The sequence below is a fragment of the Atractosteus spatula genome, chromosome 8 (assembly GCF_055471065.1).
Source record: "Atractosteus spatula isolate fAtrSpa1 chromosome 8, fAtrSpa1.hap1, whole genome shotgun sequence".
NCBI lineage: Eukaryota > Metazoa > Chordata > Actinopteri > Semionotiformes > Lepisosteidae > Atractosteus > Atractosteus spatula.
This window is the reverse complement of record NC_142713.1, coordinates 52,947,130-52,973,350: the sequence shown is the minus strand read 5'-3', so window position 1 is coordinate 52,973,350 and position 26,221 is coordinate 52,947,130. Positions and strand designations below refer to the sequence as shown.

At 35.8% G+C, this 26,221-nt stretch overlaps 1 protein-coding gene across 7 annotated transcripts in view; it reads left to right on the top strand.

Moving 5' to 3' along the window:
- The window catches only part of cacna2d1 (calcium voltage-gated channel auxiliary subunit alpha2delta 1), a 244,803-nt gene that overhangs the window by 111,151 nt on the left and 107,431 nt on the right, over positions 1-26,221 (top strand). For all 7 annotated transcript variants that reach the window (XM_088923201.1, XM_088923200.1, XM_088923199.1 and 4 more), the window contains 2 exons: positions 4,937-4,978; positions 12,334-12,460. In XM_088923201.1, coding sequence (XP_088779327.1) covers positions 4,937-4,978; positions 12,334-12,460 — 169 coding nt within the window. The remainder of the gene's footprint in view (positions 1-4,936; positions 4,979-12,333; positions 12,461-26,221) is intronic.

The window sequence follows — 26,221 nt, the reverse complement described above, 5'->3', positions numbered from 1 at the left end:
TGGATTATACTTAATATATTAATTTTATGGTCTGTAGCATACTCCTACTATTACGCCTTTAAATGTTTTTTAAGCGTGATTGATATACAGTAGATTCTGAGATCTGTGATTCCTCCAGGTTAAGAGCCTATCCCTGAATACTCTACATGCATAGCATTATGCCCCACTCCCACATTTCCTGACTCTCTGGAATGCTGTGTACCCTCTGATGTTGGATTTGTTATATTCAATTTCCATTAGTCATGTTTCTGTGATTCCAGGCACATCATATTCTGATAATATGGCAGCTTTTATGTACAGTATGTTCTACCAGTGATCACATGGGTTTCTTCCGGGTGCTCCAGTTTTCTCCCACAGTCCAAAGACATGCTGGTAGTTTAATTGGCTTCTGGGAAAAGTGGCACTGGCATAAGTGTGTGTGTGTATGCTTGCGTCTGCATGCGCCCTGCGATGGACGTCGCTTGCCAGGATAGACTCTGGCTCCTCCATGACTCTGAGTGGGATGAAGCAGAAAGAAAATGGATGGAGTGATCATGTTTCTAATTCTCCCCACTATTAGATAAGACCACCTTTTATTTGGATTCTTTTTTGTTTGTTTGTACTTCCTGCCTATCTCTTCTTTGTCCTCAGCCATGTGTTGTTGATGGATTTAATATTTTCAGGTATTCAGCTTTGTGTAGCACTGGAAGGATCTCTGATAATACCACCAATTAGCCCCTTTCCAGTTTGTTTCCAGGGTGTTTGAATTGGTTGCATGTGAAAAGTGTGCTGTTTACGAGAAGTTTCATATGGACAACACGGACAGCAACAATTGGGTTGTCACCGGCCTTTGTTGGAGACTGTGGATGATGTCAGCTCTTTTAGCTCCAGGGAGGCAGCATATTGCTGTTGTCTCAGGGTCCTTGATGCATATTTCATGTGTTGTGTTCCTAGGAATAGTCGGCAATTATGACCACATCTTTTCTTGCATTTTTGGTTTATCTAATTTCTGCGGATTTGTTTGCTAATAGTATGTGGAGTCATTAGGATTGGCAGCTTTATTGTACAGTAGGGTCTCGCCATTTGCAAGGGTTCGATGCAGAGAACCATCACGAATAGCCCAATTCTCATATACCTTTCACCCCTATACAATATATAGTATTTACCCTGTATGTTTAAAAGACATAAGTAACCCTTTCTTATATGAAAGCTAAAGTTTGTCTTCAGTATATTCACTTTTTTAAACAGGAACTGGATTTTGTGGCAGTTTTCACAGATGTAGTCTGGCTATTGGGGTTCATCCAAGATGCTGGCATGCATAAAACATTTGCCTTTGTTCAAATGGTGAAAAAAAGCTGCACCAAAATCGTGTGATTTCAGACAAAGCTGCGAAGTATATTCTTTATACTTAATACTTTTTTTCAAATCTGTAAATGTGTACAGTAACTGTTTCTAGCATAGCCTGTTTCATGAGATATTGAAAAAAATCACAATACCTGGAACCACTTAACATAACAAATATATTTTTTTATTTTAAATTTCATTTAAAATTTACACTTTTTAAAATTTCTTAAATTTCAGTAAAATGTTAAGTTACTGTACAAGTGTGTGTTGCAGTGGTATTAGACTTTATTATTTCAAACTATATACAGAAAGGTAGTGCAAGTATATTCTTAATTTGCAACACAGTAATATCAACTTGACTTATGAATTATGATTTGACAGAATTACTGTTAGTAGGTTTAAAAATGTAAAATAAAAAAAAAATGTTTTCCAAGATGTTTCAATAAGGACCAACAAATCCAGCAAATCAAGTAAAGATCAGTTGAGAGAGTTCCTGTGCAGCTGTTCAGGAGCATAAGAGCATATAAAAACAAAATAAAATCGAATAGACCCTCATCAAAATAATTCAAAAAACGTTTTTTTAATGACCTTTCCAATTACTTTCGCCTGTGCAATGTAAAGTTGTTCCTCAGTTTAGCTCACTGCTCCAGCTATTGAAGCAATATGGTAGAGCATGTACAGTAAATGACAATGTCATACAGTACATGCCTCCCGAATGTGCACACTGTAAACTTAAAATGCAGATATTTGATATGGTTATCAGTTTCCACACTGATACAATAAACTTATACTGATAACCCTACAAACTCACAGTTGCCCATTGTGTGTGGGACAGCATCTAGCCTTTTGAACCCCATTCCTGGAGCACTTTATTAGTGATGCAGTGTGTCTTGGGCACTCATGACTTTCTAATGGCACAGAACAGACATGAGCCAGAATCTGTGGACTGAGGCCTAACACCTATTCTTAACTGTTTGTGGAGTCTTTAAAACCTTTCATAATAAGGTTTGTGTACTGTCTCATCTAAATTGGAATGTTTAAAAATTGAAAAAAAAAAATAAGATTGCTTGAAATATATATCCGGATTACAACAGGTACAATAGGTATAATGTGTAAGTTAGAATTACTTATACAAATTTTATAATTTTATAATGGAGTCTGCTGACTCAGCTCCCAAGTTTGAGAAATCACCCACCTACATGTTGTCAGTTATGATACGCTGAACTTTTTAATTTCTGCTTTAGCAGGTTTTTTTATTTAATCATGCATACAAAATGTAATTAATTTTCTAAATAACTTTTTGTAGAGTCCCGGCTCAGTGTACTGTAAAATTTAAAGTAAAAACTAAACCAATAGAAGCCAGAGACCCACTTAGTCCCACCTCACAACAGGTCAAAAAAATTGGCAAGATCCAGTACATATTTAAAGTTTCAAATAAACTGAATCAAATTGATTCTGCAGTAAGAATTAGCATCAACATTAACAAAAACGTCTACAAGTCAATTATAAAATAGACCAGAAACCATTTAGGCCTTTTAAATATTACATGCATTTTCAGTGTTTTTCAGTTATTTTGATAATTGTTTTGTAATTGATACTGTATTTCAGTTTAAATGTTTTTCCTCAGTCTAATCTGCGTAGTTATCACAGTATACGGCCATTTCTTCTTTTGGCCTTTTTCTTTAATGTTGGATATTACCTGGGAAGAAACCTTCAATTATACTAAGATGGAAATCTCTTATTGAAGTTGATACGTGCCATTGAATGGTGTATATCTTTTTTTTATTATGTAAACAAATCTGCCTTTTGGAAAGGTTTTCTTCATTCTGCAGTGTTCATCACTTACCAAAATATTATATAAGGCATACTAATAATAGATATGTATTAATGATGTTATTTATAATATGTATAAATAACATTATTTATACCAAATATTTTATATAGTCATTATGTATGATAAATAATATATATAATGTAAATAATGTTTTTATACAGTATTTATTCTCATAATCCTTCATACTATTCATTACCAACAAATGTTCAGTAACTACCAAACTAGCTAAATGGACGAAATGCCCTCTTGTTTTGAACATTCCTTACTGTATCATATGCAAATACTGAGTTTAAATTATTGTGATTGTTTATTATGCCCCCAGTTACCCAACTGATGTAAACTGGCTGAATTCTGTCATCCTAAACTACAGTACATTGATTGCTGCAGTATAGACTGCTTATCTTTACACTAAATCCACTCCAGAGGCCTAATTGGCCCTGTTTTAAATATGTCCACATCAGAAGATTGTTGGGCGCAGTAATTTTAAAACTGAGGCTGTCCCATTTATTTTATGTGCTGTGATTTCTCACTCCATTGTACCAGCAGGCCATTTCTTGGTCATTTCATTCCTGTCTCTGAAGATTTAAAGTAGTTTTCTCAGCCTTAACACAAAATGTTACACCAATATGTAAGATTTACAATGCCAGGGCCTGGAGGGAACAGCTAAATAATACGCTAGGGAGATTTTGTGAATAAAGTTCGCGTCACCCATGGTACTGTACCTTTCACATGTAGAAGAAATTCTGCCATCATTCATGGAAGAGTAGATGATGGCAATAACATCTTTCCTCTCACAAATTAACGATTAAAATGTTGTTTCCACTCAATGTAATTTTAACTACAGTAAATATACTGTAGAATACTGCCTGCCATACAAAGGCATGGTTTCTTTTTTTGTTATTTTTGTGGATTTAACCCTGTTGTCATTTGATATAGTGATACCAACCCCTGTTCTAATGCGAGATGTGTGGCACATCTAGAATTTCCTGTGTTTCTAAAAATAAACACTGCAGTAATAAACACTGGTATACATGACATAATTTTAATAGACTGAATTACTGAGCAATTACTCATGTAGCTTTTTTTTTAACTAAGACCCAGGTGCACATGCATTTGTAGCACTGCAATAATAATGTAGTGCTTGAAGTGCATAGCAGGTGGCAGTAACCAGCGAACCATCACAATGTCTCTCGGGCTGCCATATGTCATGACTGAGGTGTCCCTTGTTAGTGCCTGCTCGATGGTTAACATGACAGTGGATTCGCTGTGCAACAAGCTCAGCTGGTTAAAACATTCTCTTTCATTAAAAACGCAACAAGACGTCGCCTGTAGCGTCCCCAGGGGATGTGGTCGTCAACAGGCCCAGTGCATAATCTGCTAGACTTCAAAGGCAAAGTAAGGTGATTGGCACCCACTGTTTTTTTTTGCTTAAGCTTTCATACAAACCTTCAGCACTTTTTACTATTTGAAATGGGGGCTTGAATATCATGTATGAAAAAAATGTTTTTGGAAGGATAAAAATTAATTTGCAGAAAGTCCTAATAATCGAAGGGTTCAGTGAAAGTTTCTTCACAGAGAGTACTTGACCTCTTGTAGGTGCCATGCAGTAAATTTGTCCATCGTCTCTTCTGTAACCTCTCTCCATGAGATGCTACAGGCATCTTTCGGTGATCCACATTTTTCTTTCTACAAAGAATAATCTTTTGGTCTCTGTTTGTCATCATTGTGGAAGGTGCAAACCTGTGCCTTACTAATTAAGATTATTTTATTTTTTTTCAGGATGATGATATCGTTTATTATAACGCAAAAGATGACCTCTATGTAAGTATCATTTTCTCTTGTTTGAAAGCAATAGGATAATGACATAATGAGCTATAAATGGAAATCAGTTCTTTCAAAAGTGTCATTTCAAATGCAGAATTTGATATGGATCCTTGGAGTCATTTGTCATAGAGAAAGAATGCTACTGACTGTCAGACTGGAATTCTGTAGAGTCTCTTTCAAGCACTGGTAGAGTTACATTTGTGTGCCATCTTTAAAATAAATAAACGTATATTATATGCACTGTAAGCAGCAAGAGTAAACTGACGTCATGCCTAGTTTATTCTGCTTATATCATTACTGTTAAATGTTTTCATGAAGGTACGTTGTAGGTAAAGTACATTTTTATCAATGATTTTGCGATCAAAAATGTTTCACTAGCAAAACCAACACCCAAGAAATAAGTGTACTGAAAGGATTATGGAGTGTTTAGTGAAAATTTGACTTAACCCACCTGGCTGAGGGCTGACCTCCTGGCCAGAGGACAATGAGGCTGGGACCCCCTTGCAGAGTGAGGAGTGACCGAGGGGCAGCTGCAAAGGTGGAGATGGGGTGGAGGAGGGACTGTGAAACAGTGTCCTAGGTTTACCTATTTATAACCCCTTATGATATTATATATTTGAAACAAATCTCTTCTCAAATATGGTTCTGTTCTAGGCAGAAGAAATTTAGCTCCTTTTTCCTGTCTGGAAACAGCAGTTCTCTGGACTGTCTTTAAAGTTGCATTTCAAGGGGCCGCCCTGTGAAGACAGTGTGTGATATTATTCAGATGATCAGCCCCAGCCCTTATAAAAATAAACATTAAGAGCACCAGATTTACTTAATGATGTCAGCTTCGATTGATGCGCTCACCACTTTCAGAGTTGTTGTCATTCATTTTTTTTAAGAGCATGCAAGTAAATTCAAGGCATTGTAAATGGCACTTTAAAATCTCTGGGCATGCAGTGCTGCCCCTGAGTGCATTTCTGAAGCATACTTAGGCCCATAAATCTCCTCTCAAAGTACATTAAATTGCTAATTTTATTGGCCCAGTCGATGGTGCATTTTATAGGCGAACCACAGAAACAAACATATCTGAAAAGCAATGAAAAAATCATCCATAAACAATAATGAGAAGTCAGTCAACATATCTGTAAAATGTTAATAACATTTTAAGAGTCTCCATGTAATACAACAGCCCATAAAGCTTCTTTTGTTTCCAGAAAATGCATAAGAGTCATATGTTGTTGGATTTCTGGAAGAATAAAATATCCAAATATCCAACGGTACAACATTAAAGGTATATGAAAATTTTATGCTTCTGCAGCGGGGTTATGAAAAACACACAAGAAATTGCAAAACTGAGGGAAAACCAAGACATCACTTGCAGCTGATGCTAACTCTTTAGACATTTTATTTAATTAACTATTTCATGTACAATATGATTGTAATTTACCTTACGTCATTTACCATACTTGATAAGGTCATTAACCTTATCAAGTATGTTTGCAAGTCACGCTGGAAATGGAGTCTTCTAATCAATGATAATGATGATGATTGTCTAAAACTACAGCACATTTTACATTATCCAAATGCCAAAGTGTAGTGGCAATGGAAAGGATTGGAAGTATTAAGTATTGGACAGTATCCAGTATTTTTCTTATTTAGCAAATAAGAAATATATATCCATTTCAAATTAATGTCAAACTCTTTGCTCTCAGCAGACAAGTCTGAAGCACAATATGTCAGTGAAGTAATAAAGTAAAAACTTATTTTGTCCAACAGTAAAGATTCAAACATTTATATGCATATTTGAGACACTGTGGCAAGTGCAGAAATTACTTTTTAAAAAATAGATTTAGTAGGAAAAGAAAGCATAATAAAAACTGGGAAGTATTTCTGAAACTTTAAGTAATTAATTGTTTGCATTACACTTGCCGGTATTTTAATAATACAATTTTGTTTTAAGATTACATTCCTTTGTACTAGATGGTGATGTGACATAGTGCCTTGAGCAAAGTAATTTTTTTTCTCTCTTAGAGACATTTGCAGCTTTTAAATGAGATTCTATATATAGCATTCCATAAAAATCAGCATCTACAAAGGTCCATACCAGTACCATCCATGATTTCTTTATTCTGATCTTATGCTGTTTTTTATGCAGTCATAAGCATTTTTACATGTTTAAAAGGAAAAAAAATCTAAAATAATGTAAAGAGGCTTACACACTGGGATGTTTTAAATTGCAAAACTAAACATTTAAGATCACTTTCTTAGCATTATTGTAAGCATTTCAATCTGAAGTTTATCCCTGTTCAGAGCTAAATCAATTATTGTTCTGACAAAGTCAGAATTGCAATAGTCCTTTCACAGTTCAGGATTCAATCTGCATTTCACTGTGATGTATGAAATGAATACAAGAGCAGAGTTCACACCTATTCATTAGGACTTAATTGGGCACAGCCGGTAGGATTGCTTGTCGCATGTTGTGTTCCTAATTGACAGATGAGATTTATTAGTAGAGGAGAGTTTCTTGTTGTACTGGGAGATTGAGGTGACTGATAGAGCAGCACTGCTCTCTAGCCTATTTCAAGATTTCTTAATGTTGCTGTACTGGGTTTTCTTTTGAGGTCAATTTCAAAGGAGTTTAAAAAAACACTGGGGTGAAGGCAACAGCGTGTTTTCACTTGGGGCTTGTAAGGTAAATTAGGTCATTAAGGAAAAACCGAGTACTAAAAGATTCAAACAATGAGTGACAGCCAAGACACTTAAGAGAACAAATAAAATATCCCATTACACAGACCAAATTGTTTAATCCATGGCTTTGTGGATATTTTGAAGGGTTACTGCTGCTATAAACATGCACATTTTGTAGTAGCAGTCATAATGTTTGGTTTGTGTTACTCCCTGTTACTTAACATTTTTATATTAAGGCTGTCATTAGTACTGTATATCAGTAGTTAATATTACCAATAATCTGTACTGTAAATCCTGAGAGAATTCTTATTTTTCGTATTTTCTTGGCTTTATGTTGGAAAGTCGACTTTCTGTAAGTTCTGATTAAACCTATTTTTATATAAAATTGGGTTGTGACCAAAGAGCACACATATTTCTGATTTGTGACTAAAATGTTGACTTTTTTTTTAAAGTTTAGATTTGTAAGAATGTGCTGGAAAAAATAATACTGTACATGCTCAACATAGTGTTGTGAACATGCTATATGCTGTAGTTATACATCTAACTTATTGCTCTTGTAGGCATAGATTTCTTATATTTTTGTGCTTTGGCTGTATCACTTGCAATGTATAGATATAACAATCAGTCTTTACACATATTATACAGTGTTTGCCACATATTTTGAGAAACATATAATAGTACATAAACTTGTAGAAAATACTAGGCACCCTTTGCTCAATAATGTTGTTAATGTTTCCAAACATTCCAAACACATGACTTTATAAAAGTTATGAAATTATTATTATTTTCAGTATTTTATGCATATCATACTGTACATAGAGTGTAACATTAAATACAATCATGAAATTTATGTTTTGAAAATATTATAAACGGACAGTTTTTTTAAATTCTTATATGCTGCATTTTCCGAAAATGTATTTTGTAATGTATTACTTAATTTATAAATTATGTTTACTCTGCCTTTAGATTTACAGAGTAAATTGAACAAAGGTTAAATCAATTAATGATTGTTCATGATTATTCCTTTTGAATTTAATAACATCAATTATTTTATCAAAAAAATATATACATACATATACAGTATATACATATAAATAGTACAGAACTGTATGTACAATTACTACTTATACAGTGCCTTATAAAAGTATTCAGACCCTTGCAGTTTTCACATGTTTTAAAAGTCATGACACTTTGAAGTACAAATTAATATTTGTTATGTACACAACCTACTCCATACATTCAAAGCAAAAAACAAAAAGAAAGTAAATACTGTATATAATTAATATGAAGAATTAAAAATGGAAAAGTCCCGACTGCATAAGTATTCAGACCCTTTGCTTTGACAAACCGAAATTAATTTAGATATACAAAATTATCTTAATAGCAAACACAGATAGCTGTGTGGCCTCTGTCTGTGTGCTGTAATAGTGGTTCACATGATTTCAGAATAAGGACACCTACAGTGGCAATAAAAAGTATTCAACCCCCTTGAACTTTTTTTACATGTTATCATGTTACAGTATCATAATGAATCATAAAGGATTTAACTGGTATTGCCATTGATCAACACAAACCACTCTATAATAACGAAGTGAAAACAAAATTCAACATTATTTGAAATTAATTATAAATATAAAACATAAAATGTCAGATTGCATAAGTATACGTATCCCCTTTATGACACACCTAAATAGGCTCTGGTACTAACCATGGTCTTTAGAAACCACAATCTGTATTTACTTTGTTTCACATTGGGTGAATGAAGTCCATCTGTGTACAATTACATTTCATGACTTCAGGATAAAGAAACATATCTCTGGCAGGTCCCACGGTTGATTAGTATAGCTCCCAACAAAGACTACATCACGAAGACAAAGGAACATTCAAATTTGGGATAGAATTATTGAAAAGTACCAGTCAGGGAATTAGATGAATTAAACTAACATATCTTACCCTTAGGTGTCTTCAGTTTGAGCATATACGTTTTGAAAAACATATTAGTTTAAAATATGTTCTGTATGCTTCATTTTCCAATTTGTGTACTTTTGAAAGGCACTGTAACCATAAACACTTATCAAATCATGACAAATATGTAGTTTCAAAAATGAGATTTGCTGGAAATATAAAAATCAGCAACTGCATTAAAAACAATAGTAATTCTTCGGGTTTTGGGCTTCTGAGTTTATGAAGTTTTCAGTGTATGAGACATTTCTGTGCACTGGGTTGTACTAACATTTATGGGTTTTGCAAAAACACCGCTGCTGTTTTAAGTATTGTAACTATTTTTAAATACATTTAAAAAGTACTTCCTGTACCTCATTTGCATTTTGAGAAAGGACTTTTCCTTGACAGGTGTACACATCATAGTTCACAAAGCAAAAGTAAACAATATCTCCAAGCAAAAGAACTAAATTACTTTACTCTCAGGAGAGATTGTAACGTGTAGGATCTGTGTCTTGTTTTGGGTTTTGTTGCTTCTCAACTCTCTTTTTTTCATTTTGATATTACTATTTTTTGAGATCCTCTAAAATTAAAAAGAAATCAGCCAGAGTAATTTTAAAGTAGGAAACCAGCATTTAAAGGAAAATGGGTTTTTAACATGTCATAATGCCTCATGTTTCATCAAGATTACTTCATACTGTAGGTATACTCTCAAGTGGTAACAATTTAGGATTTGCAGATCTTGTAGCATTTTGAAATTATAGCGAGGATAATAAATCTGGAACTCAAGCTCTTTTTTAAAAGATGTGAGTGAAATATTCTGTTGACTGTCAGTGGTAGGAGACATTCTAATGCAATAAAGAAAAAGATACGTTTGAATGGATGGAAAATTAATCTTCTGCCCACACATCCCATGGGAGTTGATTTTTGTTTTCATCTGTACTTTTTGATTGCATTTTAGCTCATGCCTCTTCAGAAGAATCAGATTCACTTACTATTTAATTGCATGCACTGTTGTAATAGATTACTTTTTGGTGCTGAAGAGTTGTCTGCATTGCATTTTTTTTTCTAAAATTAATCTATGAAAAGTGAGAGACTGGATCAGGTTTTAATTCCATCCTTTGAATCCTTAGTGTATTGAACTACATGAATTCTCCAACCAAAAAGGCAGATCTGTTATAACTGACATCTCATGGCAAGTTGGATTATCTCTAGAGGCATACTGTATATAAAACCCTTACTTAATGCACCAGTGAACACTTTTTTATGCTTTTCTGATGCTTCTTTGCCTTTGTTTTTTTTTTCTAATCCACAAGACTGACAAATAACCTGTTTCTACTGAGATAGAATTTGTGCTGTGATGTACAAAATTTGTGCATCTTTTTTTTATAGGCTCAGACAAGATTATCGATTCTCATTTCAATATACATACTTTTTGGAACCAGATTAGAAGCACAACATTTCCATATGTAGAGAAAACAGTCGGACACTGGATTTGAGCTGCTGTCTCAAGCACCCTTCAGAGTAGCTGATCCATGCTGTCCATGTAAGTGGCTAACTGGTTCCACAAAAAGATCAGGCCCTCTACTATGGTAATTTGAATACTCCTTGACACCTACAGTAGGGTAATGACGCTGATAAAGTTACTTGTCTTACTAGAGTCTGGAACTACTGTAGCTACCCAGACATATTGTATGAAGCTCATAACCTGGTTTCTTTCATGACATGGATGGATGAAATTTACAAATCAACAAGCCACTAGCAACTAAACAAGAATAATCTTTCTTACAGTACGTTTCATATACCATGAACCCCGAAGCATGTATTTTATACAGTACAGCGCCTTCAGAAAGTATTCACCTGCTCCCCCTGAATAATTGCAAATATTGTGTTACAACCAGAATTTTTAATTTCTTCTCTTGATCCAGACAACATAAGTAATAGTTTAAAGGGGGAAACATATTTTTATTATTTAACAAAGATGTATGAAAAAATTAAATATGGAAATGTCTTGTTTCCAGAAGTATTCATACCCTAAATCAATACTTTATAGAGCACCTGCTGTAGCTATTTCAGCTTTGAGGCTTTTTGGGTACATCAGCTGTGCACATCTGGATTTGGGGATTTTTGTCTATTCCTTCTTGCATACGGTATTTGCTCAGTCTCTGTCTAATTAGACAGGGAGCATTGATGAACTGCAGCCTTCCAGTCCTTTCATAGACTGTCTATGCTGCCACCTCCATGCTTGGTAGGGATGGTATTATGTGGGTGATGAACTGTGTGGTTTACGCCAGGCATAGACCCTTGTATTCAGAATTCAAATTTCTGTTTCATCCAGCCAGAGACAGACTAACTTTAGTCACATGGGATCAGGGTCTGATATGTGTCTCCTTGTAAAATCCAGGACTACTGTTAGCTTCTGTTAGCCATTCTCCTATAGAGGCCGTAGAGATTGTTGACCATGGACAGGATGTCCAATTTTATGTCAAAACTAAACCTTGCTGGACAGATTAAATCCAGATTAGGATGGATTCTCTATGATCTGCATGCCACAGGAAAAACAAGTTATAAATTGCATTGAATTTCCTATACAAAAACCAATCAATCATTTTTACCTTTTATGTCTAGGTAAGACTCTTCTGGCAACAAAGTACCAGGCAAAAAATATTCTTCTGATCAAAAAACACTATTAATCAGACTTCAGTTGTGTATAAAATAACATTGTTTTCAATCCACAGTCCGATACAAACGAGACAGATGGACGAAGGAGGATCAAACCCGATTTCAAAGAGGATCCTGCATTCAAACGACGCATTTCCTATAATCACTCTGCAGTCCACATTCCTACGGATATCTACGAAGGGTGTAAGTAGACTATTAGCAGTCATTAAGCTTTTCAAAAATGCATCTAAAGTACTTTGTTATCTTTCCATTGTCCTAATAGGAATCAAAATGTCAAAATGGAAATTGAAAATGATTTTTCACTTGACTTTACATGCTACAGTATATGATTTCATTTTTATTCATCATGTTTTTTTTTCAGTTATGGTGTTTTTGTTCATTATATACAGTATCACATCATTAAGCAATTAACTGTGTGCATTCCAAATGATTCTACATACTCCTGCTAACATAGCTTTATGTATTATTTTGTTTTGTATGATATATTAGTAATTTGAACTTGTTAGTTGGTTATAGATTCCTAGATTTCCCATTTAGTAGCTATGCAATATCCTGTTGTTGTGTGCAATGTTTACCAAGATTACCCTTTGAAAAACATTTCTACAGTTGTACTATATAACTCAGCCAATGCTTTACTCTAACATAAACACAACGGGTGTCACACCCGAAGAAGGTTCCACAGCTGAAATGTTGTGTTTTTTTCTTCTCTTTTTAGCCTGGAATAAACCTATTACTTGTTCCTTTGCAGCCTACGCATGCTGACGCAGCTCCCCACCTGAGCTACATATACAACATGTAATAACTTACAGTATATTAATTAGAAAATAAACTTTCCAGGTTAGGGCGGGAGCTAATAGTAACCTTTGTAATTTGTTGTTAGTTTCAATATTAATTAACACTTCTAATTCTCTAGTTTTGTTTTGTTCTAGTTCTAGTTTTGTGACGGGATGGAAACCTAATTAATATTCCACTCCAAATCCATTAAGAAAAATGTAGCTGTTTGTTTGGTGTGACAACCAAGATATTGCCATAATGCAGTCTCAATCACTGGTTGTAGATACCCATAATCACCATGTGGATAAAACTTGGAAGCAGTTCTAAATTTGATCAATTTAAGAAGTAACAGTGAGAGCTAGAGAATTATCAAAGCTAAGAAAGCTCAAGGACAAAGATTGCCCACTGCTGGTCTTATTTTTTTTTAACATTAATTCCATGAACCTTAAAGCTGCACTACCTTCTCCTTGTATTTGCAGGTGTCCACTGCCTCACTTAAGTTATTAAAAGACACATTCTCTTTGGGTACTGAAAGAGATTTGAAGTGCAGCAGTTCTTGTTGCTTATTTCTGATGAACAGGTCTTTTTATAATAATGCCCCCCCCAAAAAAAGCCAAATAATACAACTTACCAATGCATTGGCATGTCAGAAAGTTATAAGTTAAAAAGTCAGTAGTTTATTTGGAAAGAGTGAAACAACAACAAGCCTTTGGAATAAAATCACAATATAACCCAGAGGGTACACTGTACACAGCACAAACACACACTAATTAGAAATGGCAAACTAGACAAGGAAACGTGGTCTATGTGGAAGTTACATAGTCCTCCATACTTGCAGAGGGTTCTAGACAAAGGCGGACATATTTCATTCTTCCCTTCGAGTCTTGTGAGGACTTCTCAAGTCAGAACTAGTAAGTAAGATATGTTGAGACTAAACAGAGAGTTCATCCCTGTACCCCAGGAAAGGTATAATGCTTGTCAAGACCTCCAGGCTTTTACGCTATGTTATACTAATTTGTTTTAACATTTTAGTAGCGGGAGGGTATTTTCTGTCAGAATGTGCTTGATTCTGAATGAATCTACATGAATCTCTGCCGATCATGAACTCTGTAAAAACAGGGACAAAAAGCTGTAGTAAAATTATATGAGACTAAAAGAATACATGTAATCTGTCTTTTTGTGTGTTTAACATTAAGTAGGGGCACACTGTATCTACATGAAGTGGAAACATATTTTCACAAATTTAAAATTGTCTCTCTATATACTATATATCATATAAACTCAAATTAAAAATACAGTTAATAGTAGGAAATAGTTAATTGTGATAAATCCACCTTTCTCTGCCCCACATTAACTTCATTAGAGGTAATAAACACTATCATTTCTTACCATTACTTAAGTCTTCATACTGTCCTTAGGGACTAATGAAGTTTACAATGTCTTCAATGTCCAGTCAAACAGAATCTCTATGAATATGGAGAACTGAAACTCATGTAGTTTTTCTCGGCAAACTCCTCATTATACACATTTTGTTTGTTCATTATTTGTTAAAAGCTTCGTAGTGGCAGATTGGCCAAGCTTATGAAACCAGAAGTTAAATTAAGGTATTATAAGGTATCGAGGTATTTCGTTTTTGTAGGAATTGTTTACCAAATTACAAATTTATCCGATTCTGAAATATACATATATCCTGTTAAATGTGCTCGTTGGCAGTGACCTTACTGTGCAGGTACTTTTTCAGATCAAAAGTATTATTACTTCTGATTAAGATTTCCTTAAGGAAGGGTTGTTAAAGCACAAATCAACGGAACCATGATTAAATAACAGTCAGGTTAGTTGACTACAGGGTCTGAGACAAGACATAATAGTTATGTATGCCCTAAATTAAAAGTGAAAATGCATTCACCCTTGCTATAACAATAATATGGTTAAAATATTGAGGTTCTTGAGCACATGCCGTACCGCTTTCCATTTTTAGTGTACATCTCCTCAAATGATAGCATGCAAAAATAAAAGGACCAAATTGTAACTCACATTGTTCAATATGAGAATTTATCAGAGCTTAAACAGAAATTAGTGTTTTTTTTATCTGCCATGCTTGTCTCAGAAACACAGTCTTCTTTTTTCCACTGCTCCCTGCATCCAAAAAAAAAATGGAAAGCTACAGCACATTGAGACCAAAGCATCCCCCAGTTTTATTGATAGCAAAAGGGGAAGCAAAAACAAAATAATACTGGTAGCAGGTACAGTATATGAACATTTGTTGCATGGCATGGCTGTTGCATGAGATTCCTGTATAATGGGAACTTCCACTTTCTTTTTGAACACAGAATCTAATATTTTTAGAGCGTTTTGAGCCATGCACATTCCAGAAGCGTCAAATTGAAGTTAATAATAATAATAAACTTTATTTTATATAGTGCCTTTAAAGGTGGCTTCTCAAAGCACTTTACAGAATGAGAACAACAATAAATAAAAAGAATACACAAGATAAAACACAATTACAATATACAGAGGAGAACGTGGATGGTGGTACTAGGAAAAGCAGAGGGGTGAAGAATGAAACCAGTTAAGTAAAGGCTCTTCTAAAGGAGAAGGTTTTGAGTCTGGATTTGAAGGAGTTTAGAGAAGGTGACTCTCTGATATCCTTGGGCAGAGAGTTCCAGAGCTTGGGGGCATAGCAGGAGAAGGCCCTGCCACCCATACAATGTATATGGGCTTGGGGGACAATAAGGAGAGCAGAGTTAGAAGAGCAAAGGTTGCAAGGTGGGGAGTAGGGCGATAATAGTTCAGACAGGTACTGAGGTGCCAAGCCATGCCCAGCCTTATAGGTGAGCATGAGGATTTTAAAGTCTACATGAAATTTGAACGGAAGCAAGTGCAAGGACTCCAGGATAGGAGTAATGTGATCACTTGCACTAGACCTGGTCAGGATCCTGGCTGATGAATTTTGGACATACTGCAGTTTGTTCAAAGTAGATTTAGATACCCCAGCGAGTAGAGCATTACAGTAGTCAATTCGACAGAACACAAATGTGTTGATCAGCTTTTCAGCCACAGTTAGTGATAGCACAGGGCGTAGTCTAGCGATATTTCTGAGGTGAAAAAAATATGTTTTGACAATATGCTGCACATGTGGGTCAAATTTTAAGCCAGAATCAAATATCACCCCAAGGTTTTTCAATTTAGACTGAAGCTCAAGTACAGAACCATCTACAGATAGGGTTACAGGATTGGCTTTACGAAGTTGATGGGGGGTGCCAATAAGCATGACTTCAGTCTTGTCACAGTTAAGGTGAAGGAAATTTTGAGTCATCCAAGTTTTTATGTCAGAGATGCAATTAGAATAGAGACAGCCACATCAGTGTCAGGTTTGGTATGGATGTATATTTGAGTATCATCAGCATAGAAATGATAGCTGAGGCCATGTGATCTTAAAATCTGACCAAGTGGAAACATGTTAATGCTGAAGAGCAAGGGGCCCAGTATTGAGCCCTGAGGAACACCAGACTTAACAAGACCAATTTCAGATCTATACCCATAAAAAGAGACAAAGTGACAGCGATCAGTGAGGTAAGATTTGAACCATTTGAGAGCAGTGTCAGAAACTCCAAACACAGTCTCAAGACGAGAAAGTAAGATGTCATGGTCAACAGTGTCAAAAGCAGAACTGAGATCAAGAAGGATGAGTATAGAAAGATAACCAGAATCAGAAGCTATTAGAAGATTGTTAGTGACTTTGATCAGGGCAGTTTCTGTGCTATGAAGTTGACGGAAGCCAGATTGGAGGGGTACGAAAAGGTTATTTCTCATGAGGTGGTTATGTAACTGAAATGTGACAGTATGTTCTAGAACTTTTGCAAGAAAGGGTAAGTTGGAGATGGGGCGAAAATTGTTAAGATTGTCCATGGGAGTAATGGCAGCAGTTTTGAGGACCGTTGGTACAATGCCAGTGCTCAAGGATTCATTTATAATATTGAGGACAATGGGACAGTGAGAAGAGAAACAGGACTGGAATAAAGTGGTGGGAATGGGATCTAAAATAGATGTGGTGGGTTTCATGTGTTTAACTAGTTTATTGAGGGATGCTGAGTCAAGAAGAGAGAAGCTGGAGAGAAGGGAACCAGAAAAGTTTGATAAGGAGGGAGGAGGTATGGAAATGATATGTGTAGTAGAGAGAATGTGATGCCAGATGTTGTCGATCTTGGAGCTAAAGAAATCTAAGAATGTGTTGCAAAGTTGTGATGAGGCAGGTAATGTGGTGGGGCAGTTTGGCTTTAACAAGCTGTTGATGGTGGGGAAAAGATGTCTGGGGTTGTTATGGTGATTTTCAATGATGTGAGAGAAGTAGGTGGATCTAGCAGACTCTATTGTAACCTTATATTCGGACAAGTAATCTCTCCAAGCCTGATAATGTACATTGAGGCCAGAAAGACGCCACCTATGCCTATACTAGTTTGCGGGAGGCTGCCTTCATAGATCGCAGATGGTCGTTGTACCAGGGGGCAGGGCGAGAGAAGGAGATGGTTCGAGTTTTTAAAGGAGCAAAGGTGTCGAGGGTAGATAAAAGAGCACTGTCAAGTAACTGTATTTTGTCCTCTAGAGGGTCAGAGGTAGAGAAACAAGATGAGGACAGAAGAGAATTTGCAAACCTTGGGTGATCAAATGATCGCCAGTTGTGGAAATTTACAGAGCATGAGGGGGAAGTGTTAGAAACAGGTAATTCCAGATTGAAAAGAATAGCTAAATGGTCAGACAGGCCTAGATCAAGGGAAGAGCAGTGGGAGACAAAAGAGTCATTGGCAATGATTAAATCTAAGGTGTGTCCTTTGTTATGTGTAGGGGTACAAACAAACTGAGTAAGATCAAACCATCCCAATAGAGAGAGGAAGTCTTTAGCCAGACTGGAAGATCTTGAATCGATGTGTATATTAAAGTCCCCTAGAATCAGGATCCTTTTAAACTTAAGGCATAAAAATGAGAGTAAATCAGCAAACTCACCTAAGAAGGATTCGCTGGGTTTGGGTGGTCTATAAACTGTGGCAATGATAATAGATTGGGGGATAGAAACATTTAAAACAAGGCACTAAAAAGAAGAGGGAGGAGGTATAGTAATAGGACTTAAATTGGAAAAAAGGTTGTAAATAACAACGATGCCCCCGCCTCTGCCTGAGAGACGTGGAAGGTCAAACAAACCATACCCAGGAGGGACTAGTTAGTTAAACAGCAGTCCATCGTTTTGTCTGTGCTAGGTTTCGGTTAAGCACAGAAGGTCCAGTTTATTTTCTTTGATAATGTCACATAATAGAAGAGCCTTGTTGTTTATGGAGCTAATCCTTAGTAATAAAGGTAACTGTAAGACAGAATAAATGTAAAAAAGAAACCAAATCTACTGTAGCTAGGGAAATACGTATAAAATGCATTCTTAGGTTGCACAGCACAAATGCAGTGTTTTGATCACACAAACAGAAACAGTTGTGAAATCATAAATGTATGTCAAAACACCGGTGCAATTAACACCTCAAACATCTGCCACCCTAAACTGTCAAACCATTCACTGCCCTCCTTAATGAGCAAACGCAGACAACTGATGGAAAGCTGCACAGAACAATTTGGGCCCTAAATACAGTAGCTATTATGTCATGTTTCTCTTACCTCAGCTCCTGCTCAGAAAAATCCTCTTGCCCCAGCAACATAGGTTCTTGGTGAACACAGTGATGTCAAACATTAGAACTCCAGCTCCCCTCCCCAATTACAAAAAGAGCAAGAATTAAAAATTAGAACATCAAAAAACTCCTCACTACTCAACCCCAGGTATGTTCTCAACCCCAAAATAACAACAGAAGGGAAAAAAAATAATGTGCTTCACCTTATTAAAACCTGAATTATGGATGGGAATAAAAACAGCATTAACTTCTCCCCTTCAAATGTATATTTAATAATTGTACAATACATAAGTACTGGAAATGGTTGAGAAAAACCTACCCAAGAATTATCTCCCTCCAGCCCCTCAGGCAGGCTCACAAGTTGAATGTTGCAGCAATGTAACAGAAATGTATTTTGGCCTGAAATTAGTAGACAACATGAAGATAATGTTTACTATCTTTTTTAAACAGTTAAGCTCTGCTTTAGGTGTATTGACGTATGTAGCATATTTCTCCAGCGGACGCTTTAGAGTGGAAATGTGTGATAGGGTTGATAGTGCTGAAAAAATTTCAGGAGAGACTCTATAATCTAGATTGATTAAAAAACATGTAAAACTGCACTGCGGCAGCAGACCTGGTCTTTGGGCATGGTGGAATTATGTGCTGTTTAGAGAGTAGTGCTGTGCATGCTTGGAGCCCATTACTGGCCTGTGTCCTGTTGTGGCAGGGACATAGAACCAGGCAATCATCATGTAGGCAGAATGAGCAGGGATTCCAGAAAGATAAAATCAAAGTATGCCTTTCATTCTTACCCAATTACCACATTTTCAGTGACTGTATTAAAAGTAAACTGATGATACTTTCTCTTATAGTAAGCCTATAGGCCTTGATTCAGTTTCAACAAATACTGTATATTTCCACACACAGAGCAATTCAGGATTTTCTGTCTTTAAACTATTATCATTAGGTATTGTATATAAAATATGCGTATACATTCATGGGTGTTTTTGTCCTGTGTGTGCCATATAGTCTTGTTTACAATTTATGACAGTCTTATTAAGCTTTCATTTTTCTAGACTGTTTTTGTTTAACTATGTGTTTATGGGGATTCATCACACAGAAAACTAATAACAAAAATGCATTATTCATCATTTATGTTTTGGTATTTGAGCAACTGTAAATTGGTTATGTTTGTGTGCAATGCCAAATGTTTAAAATGTCTACAAAAAACCCTCCACCACATGCTGAAGAAATCTGGCTGGGTGAGACAGCAGAGGACTGAATCTTTCTAATTTTATCCCCATCCAACCTTTACACGGCAGGCAATCTTCTTCGTCACTCCAGGTGCCTGCTGTTCCTCCTCTCACTGAAATCTTTCAAATCTCATGTTCTCTAGGGTGACTTTTGTAAACATTTGTTTAGAAGTGTTGAGATACACAGGATGCTGGCCTAATATGATACAGTATGTGCTGTATTTATTCAAGAGCCCTTGAAAGGTGAAGGGCAAAATGCTATGATGTTATCCCTGTTCTACCTGGTTAAATTGGAAATAACCAACAAAAACCTGATGCATTCCCAGGACCGCAAAGGCATGTGGCTTATACATTTGTATAATGCGTGCAAGTGGAGTGTTAAAACTGCTCTCCTATTAATATTTTGAATGTATAGGAGTAGTAAGTAACCAATTAAGAGAGCTAGTACAAACAAGCACAAATTATTACCATGCCATGCCATACATTTCCAGGGAGTCAAAAGTGTTATAATGAAGACTGGAGTGAAGAAATACAAATATTCTAATCCATCATCATTTTCAATTACTGTATAAACAAGAAATAAAAGGTTCATACTTGCAGTACAGTCAGAACTGTTTATGCTTCTTTTCTATATTTAGAGTTTACCCTGAATGGGGATTCATCCAGAACAAAGCAAATATGCACCTTTTTTTTCTTGACACACTCCCACTATCTAGTTTAGGAGTTTCTCACTCTGTAATGTGACAGGGTTGCTGTGTCTGTGGCTTACTGGATCACTGCTCTCTGCCTCTAGCTTCCCCCTGGCTGGCTGATCACAGAATGAAGCCTCTTCTCTTTTCAGTTGCTTGTAATTCTAAACCACAGGGAATAGGAGATTGTTCTCATAAACAAATCAGATTAAATTATACGTAGGGATGCTATACGGGATCTAATTACCCCACCTTCTTGTTCTCCTTGGCTGTGATTTGGTGTAAGTTTTAGTCATGTAGAATAAAAATCGTTTTAATAAAGAATAAAGCAACCTAATCATGGACAGTGGGGTAGTTTGTATCAAACATTGATAATTTAACTATTTACACTTATTTGAGAAAATAACATACATTATAAAATATTTGAGCACATTTCTGATTGTCTGGGTGGGGGAGCAATTGTTTTCTGTTAACTAGCATTTGAAATAAGGTGTGTGGACAGATTTCAATTGGAAATCAATAACTTCAAATGATGAGTTCTGAAAATTATATTGTGTGTTCTGAGATTGTGCTTCACCTCCTGTAAAGTAGTAATGAGAGTTAAAAAGTTAAGTAACTATGTGGTTCAATTATCATTATTAAGTAGGAGTGCTACTAACCTTGTTATGGTGTTTCTCAAAACATTAAAGCAGCCAGCCATAGTTCTGAAACTGATGCCATCTTGTTCTTACATTATTAACATTCTTTTTTTAATATCTCATAGGGGAAATAATTTCTCTAAAATACTGTAGGTAGAGCTAGTCAATTCAGGCTGATTCATAGAAATTGACTTTTATGTAATTTATATAGTTGATTCCTAGAAATCTGGCCTCTGCTTAATTCTCCCGTTGAAGATAAAGCAAATAATTTAGCGGAAAATTTCAATTATTTTCTTCATTATGAAATTACAGCTATTTTATTTCTGATTACATTTTTACTTGACAGAGTGCACTTTTTATTGAATTTTTCTATATTAAATTTTAAATTAATGCAGTCCATTCTGCCATTAGTAACCATTTAGGTTTAGATTAATGTAATGGTTCTATTCCTTTAAGCAATTCTGTCCATCCTAGTCCTTACCAGTGTCAACAACCTCCAGTTTTTATTACATGCGGTTATACAGTAGGTCAACATTTGCTTGACGTTCTTTCTGGTATTTTCCATTTTGTGTAAAGTTTAAAATGAGATAGATAAATCAACCATTTCCAGATTATTAACCTGTTTGGCAAAAATTGCAATATTCATATAAATAATAATCAGTAGCACTTTGGGATATTTTATATGATTTTTATATTATGTACTTTTTGTTTTACAACGATAACAAGATTATGCCAAACCTACCCTGAAATACAATAGTATCTTTTTTATACGAAATGGGTATAAACATGTAAATATATACCTTTACATTTTACAACTCCAGAAAAGTTGCACTGTGCATTTATTGAAATTTAAATACCAAGTGCAATAGCTGGAGGTGATCGGAAATCAAATGTTCACTTCATCCACTGAGGATTCTCGGTCTGCTTAGCTGAATTTAACGTTCCGCCTATACAGAACCAAGTGAAGTGTGAATGCAGACAAGATGGTCACAATAGAGGTCACAATAGCTCTTCATTCTCTAAGGAGCTGAAGGATTTTTGTGTATTTTTTTTGTTTGTTTGTTGTGCTTCTTAGGTCACTGACAGCAAACTACTCAGGGTGACAGCTTCTTAAAAACTTCCAAGTAGACCTTCCAGCACTTTAGATCTGTTTTCACTTAAAGTACCCTAGCTGCCACAGTTTTAACTCGTCTGTGTTTTTAAAGGTGTCTTTTCTTTGCTGTTGGTGTTAGTATTGCATCTACTCCTTGCAAATCAATTGTTGTGTGGTGACTTAATCCCTATATATTGTTTTCTAGGAAATATGCATGTCTGTATTTACACACAAAGATGTTTTCATCAATGATAAATTTCAATTTCAATATTTAATACATTAACTAAATAAACATAGCCAAATACGATGTTATGAATCTACATGGTTGTTGAATAATATTTTTAAAGGGTGTTCAAGCAGTTAGTTTGGCTGCTTTCACATGCTTGAATGATATTAAATCCAAGCTTATTTAGAAGTTAAAAATGTATTTCATAGAACCTGCTTTTGAAGGATTAGGACATTCTTGTAATGTTGAAAGTCATCAGAAAAACACCAGTAATGCTGAGAAACCCCACCTTTCAGGAATATTGTATTTATTTTTGTTGGTTTTTATGTTGTTGTGGAAAACCTAAAGGATTATATACTGTGGTTATATCTGGTTATTTTCAGATTTTTTTATAATTTAGTCATAAAGAACCCCATAATATAAAAATGTGTAATTATAATCTCAACAGCAATGTGCATGGAATTTTAGACCTTTTTAAAGGAAGTACAGAATTTATTACAGGTAGTAAATACTGTTTAGTATTTATAGCGTTAGGATGTACTGTACATTAAATCTTAATCCAGTTTTGCTTGACAGTAAAATAATCGATTATTCTAAAGTTAAATAATATGATAGCTCCAGCTAGTCAAAAATGCAGTGTTCCCATTCCTAAGACAAGTAACACTCCAGTAACATGATGTACTGTATTAGGTGGTCCTGTGTAGGCACTCTAGTCCAACTTAGATGTACACAGATCTTCTGGGCCCAATGTAGAGAACTTTTAAGTGTCATCTGTTGAAACTCTAAGTGATATGGACAATTAAAATTGTAGAGGACCCACACCCTTATATTACTGACCTGTAAATCGCCCTAAGAGATGAGTATGGATATATTTCATAAGGAGCTGTTAATGGACCTGGTGGATTATCAACAGGTCCATTGCCTGTTGTTAGTGGAGCAACTTGGTTTTAATAATGAAGTGTTTTTGGTGTTTCACACATTCTTCTATGAACCATTCTATTAACTTTGGCCAATTGGATCCATGGTGTAAAATGGGGTCTCAAAGTAAGTTCCTTAAGGTAGGCCTATTTCCTACGTATCAAGGGGGTCACCAGTGAAAATGCTTTGTGGAATCTCTGGTTTATGGGAAAGAGTGGCAGAGAAGTGAGCTTGCAAGAAAGTAGTAAAAATGTTACCCATTAGCTTTTAGTCTCTATTAAGGAGTACAATGATCTTTAATGGTCTTTTCTCCTTTGGTTTTGGGCTTATTCCATAGAAGGTGGCTTGTAAGAACATCTAAAAATCAGGGCTGTTCCTCTCCAGTATTATGGAACAACAACCCCAACCTAGATTTGGAGATTTTGTACATACCGTACACATAATCAGATCTGTGCAGCAGGATGTTCTTTCTGATATCCAGTATACAGTTTATGAAACCCGGTCATGAGAGTTAATCTGAAGAGGGTCTATCAGGGTGCTTTCCACAAGGGTGATGGCACTTTTGGAGTCTACTAAGACTTGAACCAGTTTCCCATGGAAAGTAACTTCCTCAAATAGTTAAAGACTGCATAAAGAAGTGCCTTTCTTGGTTATCTTCAGGGTGAGAGTCATGAGCAAAATATACATTCTAGCATCTCTGTGAAGTCTATTGGCTCTGTATCGGGCACTGTGACCCAGTGCCAGATAAATGATATACTGCAGGGACTCTTTGGGAATGTGCTTCAGCTGCTGTTCTGGCTGTTTTCTGAGTTGGTCTATGTGAAGTGGAGGTCAGGGTCAGAAGTGAGGTTGGGAATGGGATTTACTGTAACTGCATTATGTGTTTTGCGATATAATCATGACTCCCTCAACTGTACAGGAGGGGACATAAAGCCAATCTGTGTTAGTGTGCTCTGGCCTATAGTGCATCTAAGGTGGTAGACTACAGAGATATCTGTCCAGCACATCTTTTGACTTTCTAGGGGGAGGTTACAGAGGAGCTTTGTGCAGACACAGAAACTCTGGTTCTATCCTTTTTTGAGTTTTTATGCAGAAATAGAGGAACAGAAGGAAACAGAGGGCAGATATTTCCAGATATTATTGAGCTCAGACATGAAAGTGACTCCTTCCTTAGCCAATATTGTCTGCTCACAGCCCCCCAATTTGTGCCTGCAGATGCAAAAGTATCTGCAAATGTTCTTTTCGCAGGTTTTATCTTCTTGTCTCATGAGTAAGAGGCACACCGTTTCATTGACTTGCAGTCAGTCAGCTTGCAAAAGTCCACCTAAACCTATTATCTGCATTTCCATTTGCAGGAGCTTGGTCCTCTTGGTTTCTCTTGTAAAAATTCCATCATTAATTTGTTCTGTATTCATTGGGGAAGGTTCTGTTGCACATCTCAGCTGCCTTTTTGTCGCACGGGCCACTTATAGCATTTTCTTTTCCCTGGGAAAGGGTGTTTTTGCACAATATTGTATTTACTCTATGTAGTTTACTGAAACTGGATTTAGAATCCAAGTTTCAGTAAATTGAAAGGAGTCCGAGATTGACATACATTCCTTAGAACTATTATTATAGATGCCAATCTTTTAGGAGTTCAGACTGTTGTCTCTGTATTCACAACATCAGAATATTGATGGTGAGAGAGAACTTCAGTGATATTAAAGAGACTGCAGGATAACATATGCTTTCTGTATTTAGAAAATTCAGTCTCTTACTTGTAAATGAAACCAAGTTTATTATTTAAAATACCACCAGATTTTTATTTCCAAAGGAGACAAGTGAAGGAAATGAATGAAAGTGATGAACTTAATGTTAAGTTAAAAAGGAAATTTAAAAAAAGTAGCCTGAAGGTCTGTTGTAGAAAGTCCTAGAGCACCATATGACATTCCATGATTTTGTTTGTCCTGATAAACAAATAGTGAAAGGCAGTGAACCTCATTTGTTTGATTAGGACGTGATGCCCGACATCTCCTACTGTTTCAATGATTCCACAAACATACAGTATTCATAGATAATGCATTCCTACAGTAACATTTTCCCACATTCTACCAGTACTATTTTGGGGTTTTGGCAATGAATTCCGGTAGACATCTGAGAGTTTTCCATCAAGATCTGATGGTGGATAATACAGCACAGAATTAATCCAGATATTCTCTCCGTATTTCTGCTTTTTGTTATTGTTGCTTGGTTTTAATTTGCAAAATTAAAACAATCTGCACAGATAGACACCCAAGGCCAGAACTCAAACCAGGACCACAAAGCTGTGAGGTGGCAAAATGTCTGCTGGTAATGCTGTAATAGTGTAAGATGGCAGAGTGCAGTAGTGATAAGGAATTTGACTCTTGTGATACGTCAGTACAGATCATTTAAGATTTAAGGTATTTATCAGGGGGTCACACCTGTTACTAGGCATCAAAGAACCTTACTGTACATGTTTGAATGGCATCTGTCCCCTCACAACAGTGTGCAGTGGTTCTGTCTTTTGTATTTGTCGAAGTTTCTCATGGAACACTTTTGTGTTTATTGCTTCTCTTTACGGTTTTCTCCTTTCTGTGGTGCTGTTTAGCTCTGCATTGTGAAGGGAAGTCATTTTCTGCAACATTTGTAGTTATAAATGAATTAAACTTGAATTACATCTTGCTCCGGGCTTCCACGTTTCTCCTAAA